At 40.5% G+C, this 14475-nt stretch overlaps 1 protein-coding gene across 4 annotated transcripts in view; it reads left to right on the forward strand.

Moving 5' to 3' along the window:
• The window catches only part of cntln (centlein, centrosomal protein), a 538558-nt gene that overhangs the window by 271281 nt on the left and 252802 nt on the right, over positions 1–14475 (forward strand). For all 4 annotated transcript variants that reach the window (XM_063048921.1, XM_063048919.1, XM_063048920.1 and 1 more), the window contains 2 exons: positions 2193–2734; positions 3452–3539. In XM_063048921.1, the coding sequence (XP_062904991.1) occupies positions 2193–2734; positions 3452–3539 (630 nt within the window). The remainder of the gene's footprint in view (positions 1–2192; positions 2735–3451; positions 3540–14475) is intronic.

Genomic DNA, 14475 nt, shown 5'->3' on the forward strand with positions numbered 1-14475 from the left:
ACTTAACACTGGCTCTCTACCTCATATCCCTCCTTAAAGATACTCCTTAAATGGTACATCTTTGACCCAACTTCCTCCAGTAAGATCTCCTTTGTGGCCTATGTCTCACTCTGTTCAGTTTTTGGGACCATTTTACTTTGTTAAAGATGCTTTTAATGCATCTTATCTAATGAGCATTGGATCAAAGGGAATGAAAACAGGCTACTTCTAGAACTGGGTAACTGATGGTGTTTATAAGATTTGTACTCAGTAAGAGTCTGTAGTATACTCTATGTTAACATAGTTATTATTTTAAAACTGTTTTGGGCCTTACCTAATCCTGACACCATACATTTGTGATAATATCTTTCATTCTGTATCAACTTCTATGTTGCAAGCTTCTTGACATTTCCCTTTTGATAACAATGATGATATATGTCTTGAAGTATACAAGCAAAATCCAATTATAAATTATATATTTTAATCTGCAAACTATTTAATTTTAAAACTGTGGCTTTCTGCCACTGTGACAAAGTAGTTATAAAATTCCTCATGACAAGCTTCATGAGTGCTAAGGGTAATCCAAAGATCTTTTGTTTGCAGAAAATATATTTGATTTTGCACACTTCTTCCAGCATTTATTATGAATTCCAAATGTATCCTAAAGGTACCAGTGATATCTGTAAAGGGAAGCTGAGGGCTGTTGTTGTTGGTTTGTAAATTGTGTATTAACTTGTAGGGAATAATTTAGAGGAGATGATGCTGTTGTGTGTTGTAACAAGTGCCATATGGTCAGGTAATGAAAGCTGTCATCGCATTATTACAGAATGACAAACATCAAGTTAAATATAATAATGTACAGCACAGGAAATGCTCAGATTCATTTGACTTCAACAGAAACAAGTAATTGAAATAATTTGTGTACTATAGTCCAGGGATGTCAGAGGAATTATTTCATTTCATCATCTCCAGTGTGAGAAAATAACTGTAATTTTCAGAAGGGTTGCATGTTTTGCTTTCAGGAGGCAGGTTAAACTGAAAAAGACAAGGACAATTGCCTCGGGTAAGAACCCTGTAGGCATTTTTAATGTATTTTTAACTTGTCTTAAAAAGAGACAATAATATGATAAAATGTATAGTTGTCCAAATCTGACAGCACTGAATTGTGCGTCCAGATATTAATATTGGATGCATTATAGTGCTGAGGTTTTGTGTGGCATAAAAATGTCTAATAGACTTGGGCTTGAAATGTATGAGCACCTTTTCCTTTGTATTCTTTAGTGTAATAGGCTGTTAAAAGTTGACAGCAGCTGTGAGTAGTATTACAGGCTATAGCCCTTTTTGTACAAGTCATTTAAGATGAGGGATCAGTCAGAATATATTCTTCATCTTTAAAGTGTGTATATTTAATTCTATATGGAACTTGCAGAAAAGAGTGAACACATATGCCTGCAAAATGTTACTGAATTGTCCTTTAAAACACTCTTTGAAAATGAGATTACTACAGATTAACTGTTAAAAACATTATAGGATCCATATTTTAAAATATTATTTTCTTTCAAGAATAGTAAAAGCTCAAATTTGTTTAACATCAAACTAACTGTTCCAATCTATCTTATGTTGTTTATTGAATGGATAAACTCTGAATTTTTATTTTTTTGACTTTCATCACAGATAAAAATCTGTTTATATTAATTATGTAGTCAAATAAACTTCCACAAAACCAGATTGTCCGGCTGATGATTAATTGAAGATGTTGTTCTTATAACAGTGTGTTTTTTGCACCACAGCTTTGACTCTTGCCCCATCGTGCTATTTGCTGTTTGCAGGGCAACAATGGAATGGGATTAGTCGTTTACTGCAGTGTTACTGCAGCGTTGATGCAGTGCTGCTTCCTCAAATCCTTTCTTAAATGTGTTCTTCCCTTTTGGTGTTAACTATTTTCCACTACTATGGAGCAAATGTCGGACACTTATGAGAGGGAGGAGTTAAAATTGCATCGCTGCATATAACACCACTGTTCTGAGTTTTATTTTGCTTCAGGCTGTACCTAAATTGCCACAGGTGTTATCTCCCAATCTGCTCTGCCCATCTGGATTAGGTAGTTGTTATAACCTGAACCAATCAGGACTAAATCAATGGACACTACATTTCTGGTCAATGTTGGGCATCCTCTCAAAGCAAATCTTAAAGTAATTGATTTCCCATTTCAGATTAGCCATTTGGAAAGGAAACTTAAAAGTATTCAGAAAGAAGCCAAAGATTTGAGAGAAACAAATGAGGAGTTGATACAGGCCAAAGCTTCTTTGAAAACTGCCTACAACAAGCTTCAAAGTGAATCAGACAATCAAGCTATTGAAATAGGAGAACTAATGAAGGGAAATCAACAAATTAAGGAAGAAAAAAATGAACTTGATGCAATGATGGATGAATTTAAAACAGAAGTTTCCTACTTAAAAAGGCAAATTGCAGAAACGGTACTTTTGAGGAAAGAGAATGAGTTGTTGCTGCAGAAAATACAGGAGATGCAGGATGCTTTTGCATCTAAGTCTGCCACCATGAATACTGGATCAAAAGAGGGAGACACCACTGGAAGTTGTGCATGTAAAACAGTAACCTACAATCCAAGAGCAAAAAAAAAGAAAAATTATTCCATGAAACGGTACCAGAGACTTCTCAACCGATCCATCAAGAAAATGAGCAATGTCTTCGAGCACTTCAGTAAAGATGGGTGGGAGGATGCATCTGGAGCCAGGTACTGTTCTCATTAACTTGGCCCTGCAGATGGGTCAGTGTAGATATGCAAACTGTAAGCAAATGGAGATTGGATTTCATATACAGTCAATTTCATATTTAGGGGTGAAAAAAATCCTGTCAGATTTTTGAATAGTCATGGGATGTCTTGCTTCAAGCTCATTGACTGAAATTTGCATGTGAAATTAGCTCCAACTGCATGAATTTTTGAATTAATGCCAGGAAATCCAGACTAAGGCAATGCATGATTTCTTTCCATGATGCCATTTTCATGCAGTCATGAGACTTGAAATTGACAGTTTGGCAGGTTGATTTAATTTGCTGGCCCTTTGCATATTCACCATTGACAGCTAAGGATTCCCAGGCAACCCTGTTAAGTCAGTTTAGTATCTTGTGACATGTCGATCCAGGAGGAGAAACCAATTTTTTTCCTCTTAATTTAGATAGATAAATTTTGAATGACCTACTTTAGCTTGCTACCAGATGCTTACAAGCTGTTTAACATCCTTTAAATTAAGAACTATCCACACTAATTATTTCATGTATGTTTTATACGCCGTCATTGAACTAATGTTAATTGAATGATGGTTGAAAATGAGGTGTTCTGTTATTAATTTTCATTCAGGGGGTATTTACAGTTGAATTTTTCTGCAATAAGATTGAAACTCCTAACTGTTGTACAATAAAAATATATTTTCCTACTATATTTATTTGCTAGTGACTCTGAAGAGACTGCTGCTGAGAGTTTGGGAGAAATGATAGTGAAGACTGCTCAGCAAGTGACTCCAACACCAACACAAAATATGGTAAGGGAGAAATCTTGCAGTGAAAACTAAGAGCTGACTTCACAGTGATTTTCAAAATTTAACACAAGCCCCGAAGGGTCATACTCTTAAACTAGTATAGATTTACTGAGTAGAATTAGTTATGTAATAAGAACAGAAAATATTGGAAGAACTCAATAAGTCAGATTGTATCTGTGGAAAGAGAAACAGTTAATTTTCAGATCAAGGACCTTTTATCAGAACTGGAGAGTAAAGAAAAATAAGTCATAAGTTTTGAAGAGGGTAGGGTGGATAAAGATGGAATGGACAATAGGAACATCTGTGACAGGGTGAGGCTAGGGTCACTGTGGGGATATTTTGTAGAAGCACTTCAGTCAATAGGTTAATATAGGGAGAATTCGAGTAAGATAATACAGTATAAAAGCACAGGAAAATGTAAAGTGTAGGGCTGTGGGATGTGGCCAGAATGCAAGGCTGGGCTGATGGAGAAAGAAAAAGTGCTGTCTGTCATGCTAAGTATTTCCAGAGTTTTCTGTTTACATTTCAGATTTCTACCATCTGCAATTGTATTGACTTTAAAAATAAGTCAAGATTGGTTTTGTAACGGACCATTCCAAGTGAAGATAAAAAAATTTTGCTTTTCCTTTGCATATATTTGTCTAAAATGATTAAGCAGTATGGAAGATTAACATGTTTTATGTAGGCATATTTTCAAGCCAGAATACAAGTCAGATTTATGTACCTTGCAGGTTCAACAAAGGCTATAGTAGGTATTAAACATTCTAAATCTTACCATTAAATATTATTTGCTGCTTTCAAAATTCTTACATTCCTGTAACTTGGAGTATGTAACCTTTATCAAAATATTTGTTTTTATATGTACTGTATACATTGGTTGAAAAATGGGAGATCGGTCTCCATATCTTCCACTTGATTAGATAACTATTCTTTTTATATTTTTTAATTGATGGTACTGTTTTGGAATTTGGATCTCAAATATTTTGTTTCCTAATGTATTAATCGAGTAATAGGTATATTCAGACACCTTAGTAAGACAAACAAATATCTTTGAACAATATTAATAGAAATAATAAGGAATTCTTAAATCACAAACAACAAAAAAATGATATAGTGATGACCACTGAGAGACCTATATATAAAAAAACATGACAAAGGAAAAAGTATTTCAATTATTATTTTGCTTTGAGGAGAAGAATGGTGGGTGGGATGTTAGTTTGAGAAAACAAAAAGACGTAAAGGCATTTCAGATGGAAAAGAAGGAGGTCATTGAAAAATTAATCAGACCTATAGAGGGTAAGAAGTGTGGTCAACATGGATTACAGTGATACATATTTTAAAATAAACGCGAGAGATAGTGGAGGCTATGAAACGGACACATTAATATTCATTAATGTTAATGAAAAAGCCAAAGGACCACTGGACGGTCAATGATTTTTACTACGTTGGGAAGGGCAAAAGAATAGTTCCAGTGAATTGAGGGCAATCAGCTTAATGACGTCGATAGGAAAGAGAAAGGAATCTTTACTTAAGTATACTGTCTAACATAAAAAAAAATGTAAAAATGTACTTAATGAGGAACACTTACCACGTGTCACAGGAGAGGATCATATCTGAACAACTGAAAATTTCTGTCACTACGTAACAGAGTATATGTAACATATTTGGATCTCTGATGGCCTTTGGTAAGGTACTAAATATTGGAACTGCATGTTGGACATGATTAGAGTATAGGGGTCAGGAGGGAATGAACAGAATGGAAAACAACGTTGCTACAATTTTGAAAGCAGTAGGGATGGGGACAGTTAATTCAGATTGGCAAAAGACAGGTGTTGATCTGTGATAAGTCCGTCATTATTTAGTATCTACCTTAACAGTATGGATGGAAGATCTGAGCACTTTCCAAAAGTGTAGATGTAATTAAATTGAAAATTAGTTACGACAGAAGAAGGTTATAACCGAACAGTGGAAAACATGTATAAAAGTGTCTAATGGGTGTGAAATTTATAAAATAACTTCTCTAACATTACTTGAAAAGTTTCCATCTTTATCTTTGGCTTCTAACATTGGTGTAATGAAACCAGTACAGACATGAAAACCAGCAAATCATCATCAATCTAGGCATACTTCAGTATTCAATGTTTCTTTCAGGACTGGTCAGTTTTGGAGTAAGTACTTGGGAAGTTTGGTGCGGGGTTGCAATTGTTAACCTGACATGTCGGTTCTCTTTCTCTCTTCACAAATACTGCCTGGTCAATTAACTGTTTTCAACATTTTCTGTTCTTGTCTCAGATTTACAGTATCTATAGGTGTTCTTTTCACTTCGTTATTTCTTGCCAATGCTGATGCACAGTATATTTTTTTCCCTTTACACAGATGTTGCTAACCTGCAGCTTTGTCCAGCATTCTCCTTAGTTTCAGATTTTCGGTGTAAATTGGTGTTCCATATATCATGGTTGTTTATGGTTGTTTCTTGGTCTTGCTCTCTTCTTATGTTTACAACTCTTCAAGACAGATTAACTGTCACCTATCATTTATCTCAGTTAACACCAATCCATGCAATCCATACTTTCTTAATCTTTATCCTATCACAGGCACTGCCTTTGTTCTCCCAATCCTCACCCTTATCTGAATATAGAACAGAGAACAGTACAGCAAAATACAAGCTCTTTAGCCCATGATGGTGTACCAGCCCTTTAAGCTACTCCAAGATCAATCTAATCCTTTCCTCCCAGGTAGCCCTCCATTTTTCTTCCATCCATATGTCATTCTAGTTTTTTTAAAATATCACCGATGTATCTGCCTATACCACTGTGTCCTCTTTAAAGCTTCTATATCCTTCCTATAATCAGGTGACCAGAACTGAACTGGACATGAGCCCCAAGGGAGCTTTGTTCCTCAGCACTGTTAAAAATCCTGCCATTAGCCCTGTATTCTGTCTTAAACTTCGACCTGCCAAAGTGAATCACTTCACACTTTTCCAGATTCAACTCCATTTGCAACATCTCTGCTTCTCTCTCCATCATATTCACTATAACTTATGGCAGTCTTCTATACTATTCACAATTCCACAAACGTGTCATCTGCAAACTTACTAACCCAACCTCCAACTTTCTCTTCCAAGTCATTTATAAATATTGCAAAGAGTCCCAGAGATCCAGAATCCCAGAGCAGATCTCTGTTGAGCACCACTGGTTGTAAACCTTCAGGCAAAATATGTTCCATCTACAGTCTCCCTCTTATTTTTTTGGACAAACCAATTCTGAATTCATACAGCCAAATTTTTGCTGGATTTAATGCCATCTGGCTTTTTGAATAAGTCTACCTTGGAGAACTTTGTCAAGTGCCTTGCTAAAATCCATGTGCGTCACATCCACTGCTCTGTCTTCATCAACTTGTTTTGTCACTTCCTCAAAGAAACCAGCCTGGCTCGTGAGGCATAACCTACTCTTCACAAAGCCCTGTTGACAACTCCTAATCACACCATGCTTCCCCAAATAATCGTAGATCCTATCTCTAAGAATCCTCCCCAGTAGTTTATCCACCACTGATGTAAAACTCACTGGTCTATGATTCTCAGGGTTATCCCTATTTCCTGAATAAAGGAGAAATATTTGCTATTGTCCAATGTTGTAGCATGGATGAAACTACCGGAGAGACAGAGTCACTAGTAGATACAAAGCAGCTTCTTTATTGGACACAACAAGGTACAGCAGGCATCTTAACGGACGGAGACGCTTTCCGCAGAAAAGACCATTAGTTCAATGTGGGCTGGATATTTATATGCTAAACACAAAGGCAATCGCTACTTAAAAGTTATAGACAATGCATAGACAATGCTTCCTATTGAAGCTACATACAAAATCTCACACCATCCTTTCCTCCCGACGCCAACGTGTCTGGGTTGGTATCCACGGTCTTTAGGAATGTAAGTTAAGTCTACGATACATTTATTTGGCATTTCCCATGCTAACATAGAAGAGAATTAATATTTATAATGTATAGGTGATACTGCCTTCGAAACTACAGCATCAGGTCAAACTACCAGAAGTATCTGGTATTCACACCTTTTAGGAAGCCCATTGTGGTGGACTCAATCCACAGTCCTTTGTCAAACAGTTAAAATAGAAGTCTGGTGGCCAAAGTCATTTAAGTGTAAGCAAATCATCTACCCAAGGAAATCCACTCCAATAGTCCCTCCTCTTGGCCCTCCTGGACAAATTAAATTTGTATCAGGAAAGGCCAGCCTAGGAGGACCTACATAGAACATAGAATAGTACAGCACAGTACAGGCCCTTTGGCCCACAATGTTGTGCCGACCCTCAAACCCTGCCTCCCATATAAGCCCCCACCTTAAATTCCTCGATATACCTGTCCAGTAGTCTCTTAAACTTCACGAGTGTATCTGCCTCCACCACTGACTCAGGCAGTGCATTCCACGCCCCAAACACTCTCTGAGTAAAAAACCTTCCTCTAATATCCCCCTTGAACTTCCCACCCCTTACCTTAAAGCCATGTCCTCTTGTATTGAGCAGTGGTGCCCTGGTGAAGAGGCGCTGGCTATCCACTCTATCTATTCCTCTTATTATCTTGTATACCTCTATCATGTCTCCTCTCATCCTCCTTCTCTCCAAAGAGTAAAGCCCTAGCTCCCTTAATCTCTGAGCATAATGCATACTTTCTAAACTAGGCAGCATCCTGGTAAATGTGCTCTGTACCCTTTCCAATGCTTCCACATTCTTCCTATAGTGAGGTGACCAGAACTGGACACAGTACTCCAATAGGGCAGCAAAAATGCCCTGTCTTGAAGTCCCCCCCCCCAATTTTATGTACCACGATATCTATCCTAGCATTACCTACCAAATGTTAAGCAGAGAGGCTGTTCCAAGTCTTTAGGAATGCAGCTCCTTTCATGTGCCTGCAGGCTGACTGCATCTTAATCACATTCCTTTGTCTTCAGCCCTTTATCCTCTGGTCGCTGAAACTCTCCTTCCAGGAGCACCCACGGCTCTCTCATCGATGTACAGGAAGGGGTTGGGGTGCCCTCTACGTAAACGTCTGCAAGGACCTCTCTCCAGTCGCGCCCCCTTCCGAACTGTTCTGTTGATCACTGGCTCAACTGCTGAAAAGGGCCCAGCTCCTCAGACTCAGGGTGACTGTTTTCAGATGCCGTGTGCAGTCTGAAATGCCATCGAAGTGGTGGAACTTGCCACTCTGCTTTAACTCAAAAATCCCTCCCCATCTATTTCCCAAATATTTTCCCATACTATGCTATAAAATTAATTATCTCCCTTCAGCAACCAGCCTTCTTTACAGAGTACCATCATCACCACACTTTAGCAGGCTAGTCATGGTTTTCCAACACGTTCTCAGTGTCTTCTGCCACGCTCTCAGCGTTTTCTGCATTTGCGTTTTCTCTGGGTATGTTTTCATCAGCTGTGGTCAGGTCTGCCATGGCTGGCTTGTGTTTCTCTCTTAGGTTCTCTGTAATTACATGGTTACTGGGTACACTTGGTTCCCCACTCCGTCTGTGGGAACAACGAGAGGGTGAGTTGTATGCTTTAACCTGAGTCCAGTGTTTCCGCTGACTGCCGCACCGAGTCTGTACACAGACACACGTATCATTCGTTAAGAGTACCATCTGTGGTCCTATCCACCTGGGGGCAAACCCTGGCCTTTCTGGCAGCACCCTCACCATAACTTGGTCGCCAGGCTGTGGGAGAACTATCCCCTTTCCCTTTGGCTCTTTCTGATCAGCGATTCGCTGCTGTTGTTTCGCTTGATCCTTTAATACCTTAAGATGGTTACCAAGGTCTTTCACATATTGGGTCATTTGATCCCTGTAAGCCCCAGGCTCCCCACAACCCGTAATTACCCCATAAGGCAGTCGCATTGCTCGCTCCATCAATAATTCGTATGGGCTGAGACCCAAAGTGCGGTTCGGGGTTGCGTGCAATCTCATCAAGATTCCTGGTAATACAGCCACCCATGTCTTTCCTGTCTCAGCTATAGCTCTGGCTAATGCATTCTTGATTGTTTGGTTCATCCTTTCCACCATCCCTGAACTCTAGGGGTGGTAGGGTACGTAGAAAGCAGCTTCTTTATTTGACACAACAAGGTACAGCAGGTATCTACGTACCGAGACGCTTTCCGCAGAAAGGTCTGTTAGCTGAATGTGGGCTCGATATTTATATGCTAAACACAAAGGCAATCGCTACTTAAAAGTTATAGACAATGCATAGACAATGCTTCCTATTGAAGCTACATACAAAATCTCGCACCATCCTTTCCTTCCGACGCCAACATGTCTGGGTTGGTATCCACGGTCTTTAGGAATGTAAGTTAAGTCTACGATACATTTATTTGGCATTTCCCGTGCTAACATAGAAGAGAATTAATATTTATAATGTATAGGTGATACTGCCTTCGAAACTACAGCATCAGGTCAAGCTACCAGAAGTATCTGGTATTCACACCTTTTAGGAAGCCCATTGTGGTGGACTCAATCCACAGTCCTTTGTCAAACAGTTAAAATAGAAGTCTGGTGGCCAAAGTCATTTAAGTGTAAACAAATCATCTGCCCAAAAGAAATCCGCTCTAGCATCCAATCCTCGAGCAATACTCCTATGGCCAGTGAGGATGCCAAAGACACAAATCTCTTCCCTGGCTTCCTGTAGTAACCCAGCTATATCTTGTTTGGCCCCGACGTCTTTTCCATTCTTATGTTTTTCAGAAGTTCCAGCACATCCTGCTTAACGTCAACATTTTCCAGCATATCAGCCTGTTTTATGCTGACTTCACCTTTGTTAAGGTCTCTCTCCCCTAAGAGTGAAGTGGATCTGACCTGGAACATTCCTGACCCTGACACCTGGGAGGCAACTTACCATCTGGGAGTTTCTGTCACATCCACACAATCTTCTGTCCCCCCACTACTGAATCACCTCACACTAATACTCTACTGTTCTCCATTCCCCCCCCCACCCCCCCCCCCGCTTCCCTTCTGAGCTACAGAGAAACAGTCTGTGTCAGAGGCCTGGCTGCTGTGGCTTTCCTCAAACTTAGCTTAGTTATCCCCTTACCCGCTCATGATGGTCACCTGTTTATCTTTGTTCTGCACCTTAGGTGTATCTACTTCCTGGATTTCATGTCCATCAACCCCTCAGCCTCCTGAATGATCCAGAGTTCATCTAGCTCCAGTTCTCTAATGAAGTCGCTTAAAAACCTGCAGTTGAATGCACTTCTTATGAATGTAGTCATTATGGACACTGGAGAGCTCCCTGTATTCCCTCATTCTGCAAGAGGAACATTCCACTGACCTGACTGGCACTTCCACTGCTCTAACTGAAGAAGAAAAGGAAGAAATTTACTGGAAATTTACCTTAGCCTCTGTCTCTTCCTGCTGAAGCCTCTCGAGCCAAAGCCTCAAACTCCCAACTCTAATCCTGTACACTCCAACAATGGCTGCTCCTCCTAAGACTGACTTTTTTAAATTAGACCTTATCAAGTGCCTAACTGCCTGATGATCTCAAACCATCTGAAAAGTCCCAACAGGCCCCGTTCGATTTTCAAATTTCTTGGTCATTCATCACAAATAACACTTTGTGCAATCTTGAGCCTGTTGCAAATTAAATTAAGCCTATTTTTTCAGGTCATCAAGCTGAAAAATTATCTCCCATTTTTCTCCTCACTAATAGAATTTGTGCAGCATTTCTGGAAATCAACAGATTGTATGTAAGGTGATGCAACAGTTTTTTTGGTGGGATCCCATAGAGTTGTACAGCATGGAAATAGGCTCGTCAGCCCCACTGGTCTATGCCAACTAAAATGCCCCAACTTAGTTAGTCCCGTTTGTCGGTGTTTTGGCCTATAACCTTACAAAATATTCCAACCTATACACCTGTCCAACTGCCTTTCAAAAGAGTGTATCTGTCTCAGCTGTTTCCTCTGTCAGCTGATTCCACATCAATATCACCCTTTATGTTAAAAAAAAAATGCTCCTTAAATTCCCTTCTCACTTTAAACCTATGTCCTCTGGTTCTTGATTTCCCAAACTTGGAGAATTTATGTCTCTCGTGATTTTATGCAACACTCACAAAACGCTGGAGGAACTCAGCAGGTCGGGCAGCATCCGTGGAAACGATCAGTCAACGTTTCGGGCCGGAACCCTTTGTCAGGACTGTAGAGGGAAGGGGCAGAGGCCCTATAAAGAAGGTGGGGGGAGGTGGGAAAGAGAAGGCTGGTAGGTTCCAGGTGAAAAACCAGTAAGGGGAAAGATAAAGGGGTGAGGGAGGGGAAGCAGGGAGGTGATAAGCAGGAAAGGTGAAGAAGGAATAGGGGAAAACACAATGGGTAGTAGAAGGAGGCAGAACCATGAGGGAGGTGATAGGCAGCTGGGGGAAGGGGCAGAGTGACATAGGGATAGAGGAAGGGAGGGGGAGGGAATTACCGGAAGTTGGAGGGTTCTATGTTCATACCCAGGGGCTGGAGACTACCTAGACGGTATATGAGGTGTTGCTCCTCCAACCTGAGTTTAGCCTTATCATGGCAGTAGAGGAGGCCATGTATGGACATATCTGAATGGGAGTGGGAAGCAAAGTTGAAGTGGGTGGCTACTGGGAGATCCTGTCTGTTGTGGCGGATGGAGTGGAGGTGCTGGACGAAGCGGTCCTCCAATCTGCATCGGGTTTCACCGATGTAGAGGAGGCCGCACCGGGAGCAGCGGATGCAATGGATGACCCCAACAGACTCACAAGTGAAATGTTGCCTCACTTGGAAGGACTGTTTGTGGCCCTGAATGGTGGCAAGAGAGGAGGTGTAGGGACAGGTGTAGCACTTGCGCTTACAGGGATAAGTGCTGGATAAGTGGGAGATCCGTGGGGAGGGACGTGTGGATAAGGGAGTCGCGGAGGGACCGATTCCTGTGGAAAGCGGAGAGGGGTGGAGAGGGAAAGATGTGCTTAGTGGTGGGGTCCTGTTGAAGGTGGCGGAAGGTGATTTTATGCACCTGTGTAAAATCACCTCTCAACCTCCTACGCTCCAAGGTATAAAGTCTTAACCTGTCCAACTTTTCCCTCAAATTCTGGCAGCATCCTTGTAATTCTTTTCCCTAGTCTTGCCAGTTTAATAACATCCTTCCTAAGGCAGGATGACCAAGACTGAACATAATACTCCAAGTGCAGCCTCACCAGCATCCTGTACAACCACCCCATGATCTTTCAACTTTCATAATCAATGCTTTGTCTTGAGATGACCAAAAACCTTTGTCATCATTCCGTTTACCTTTGACTCCACTTTCGGTGAGTCCTGTACTTGTACTCCAAGAGTCCTCTGTTCTACAACACTCTTCAGTTTCCTACCCTTCACTGTGAAAGTCCTACCTTGAGTAGACTTTTGAAAATGCAACGCCTTGCACTTAGCCGAATTAAACTCTATTTGTCATTCTTCATCCCACTTACTCAAGCTGATCAAAATGCCACTGTAATTTTTGAAGACCTTCTTTACTGTCTACCACTTATTTTATCATCTGCAAACTTACTAACCATATCTTCTGCATTCTTATCTAAATTGTTGATGGAGTTGACAAATGACAATGGGCCTAGCACTAATCATGGGCCAGGCTGAGAAGCAATCTATCATTACCTTTTCTTTTCTACCATCAAACCATTTGTGTTTCTAATTAGCCATCTCTCTCTGGATTCTGTGCAATCTAACCTGCCAGAGTAGTCTACCATCTGGAGGCTTATCAAATGCCTTACAAAGATCTGCACAGACCACTTTTACCATCCTGCTCTCATAATTTTTGGTCACATGATTAAAAGCTCAATCAAGTTCATAAAACATAATCTCCCATGCACAAAATAATGCTGACTACCCCTAATCAAATCTTGTCTTTTTCAGATATACATACACTCTGGCCACTGAGTGTATCTTTGTAGTCTTCTGCTGCTATAGTCCATCCACATCAAGGTTCAATGTGTCGTGTGTTCAGAGATGCTCTTCTGTACACCACTGTTGTTTGAGTTATTTCAGTTACTGTCACCTCTCTGGCAGCGTGAACCAGTCAGGCCATTCTTTTCTGACCTCTCATTAACAAGGTGCTTTCACCCACAGAACTGCCATTCACTGTATGCTTTGTTGTTTTTCGCACCATTCTCTTTAAGCTCATGAGATGTTTTGCGTGAAAATCCTAGGAGATCAGCAGTTTGAGGTACTCAGACTACTCCGTATGGCAGCAATAATCATTCCACGGTCAGTCACTCAGATCACATTTCTTCCCCATTCTGATGTTTGGTTTGAACAACGAGTGAACCTCTTGACAATGTTTGTATGCCTTTATGCATTTATTTGTTGCTATATGACTGACTGTTTAGATATTTGCATTAAGGAGCAGGTGTACTTCAAAGTTTCATTTATTATCAAAGTTTACAACTCTGAAATTCTTCTTCTTCTTCTGTTGGCCATGTCCACCAAGAAAGAAAAGAAAGGCAGCACAATCGTCAACCCCCAAATCCTTTCCCCACAAAAAAAACCAAATGAAAACAGAACAGGAACATTAATCCCCAATCCCCTTCCCCCTTACACAAAAAAACAAGGAAGATCAGGTGAAAAACACAGAATACAAAAAAAAAGAGTATCTAAGAGTCTACAATCCAAGTCCACATCTAAAGCGCAGAAAACCTGAGCAACATTCTCCCTGTCTGTAGCAGAGTGATCTCACCAGCGATTTAAGGCAGTCTCCCCCCTCCATAGTGGAGCAATCTCACCAGCGATAAAAAGGCAGTCTCCCCCTCTCTGGCAGAGAGCGATTTCCCCTCAGCGATTTAAAAAAAAAGGTTTGGAGGAAAAAAAGCAGCCTCTTGAAATCCCCTCAGAGACTGCAGACACTGAAACACCCAAATGATGTCCAAACTGCAAATCAAAGGCTCCAACAGTTCCAGAA

Source organism: Mobula hypostoma, chromosome 5 (genome assembly GCF_963921235.1).
Source record: "Mobula hypostoma chromosome 5, sMobHyp1.1, whole genome shotgun sequence".
Classification (NCBI taxonomy): domain Eukaryota; kingdom Metazoa; phylum Chordata; class Chondrichthyes; order Myliobatiformes; family Myliobatidae; genus Mobula; species Mobula hypostoma.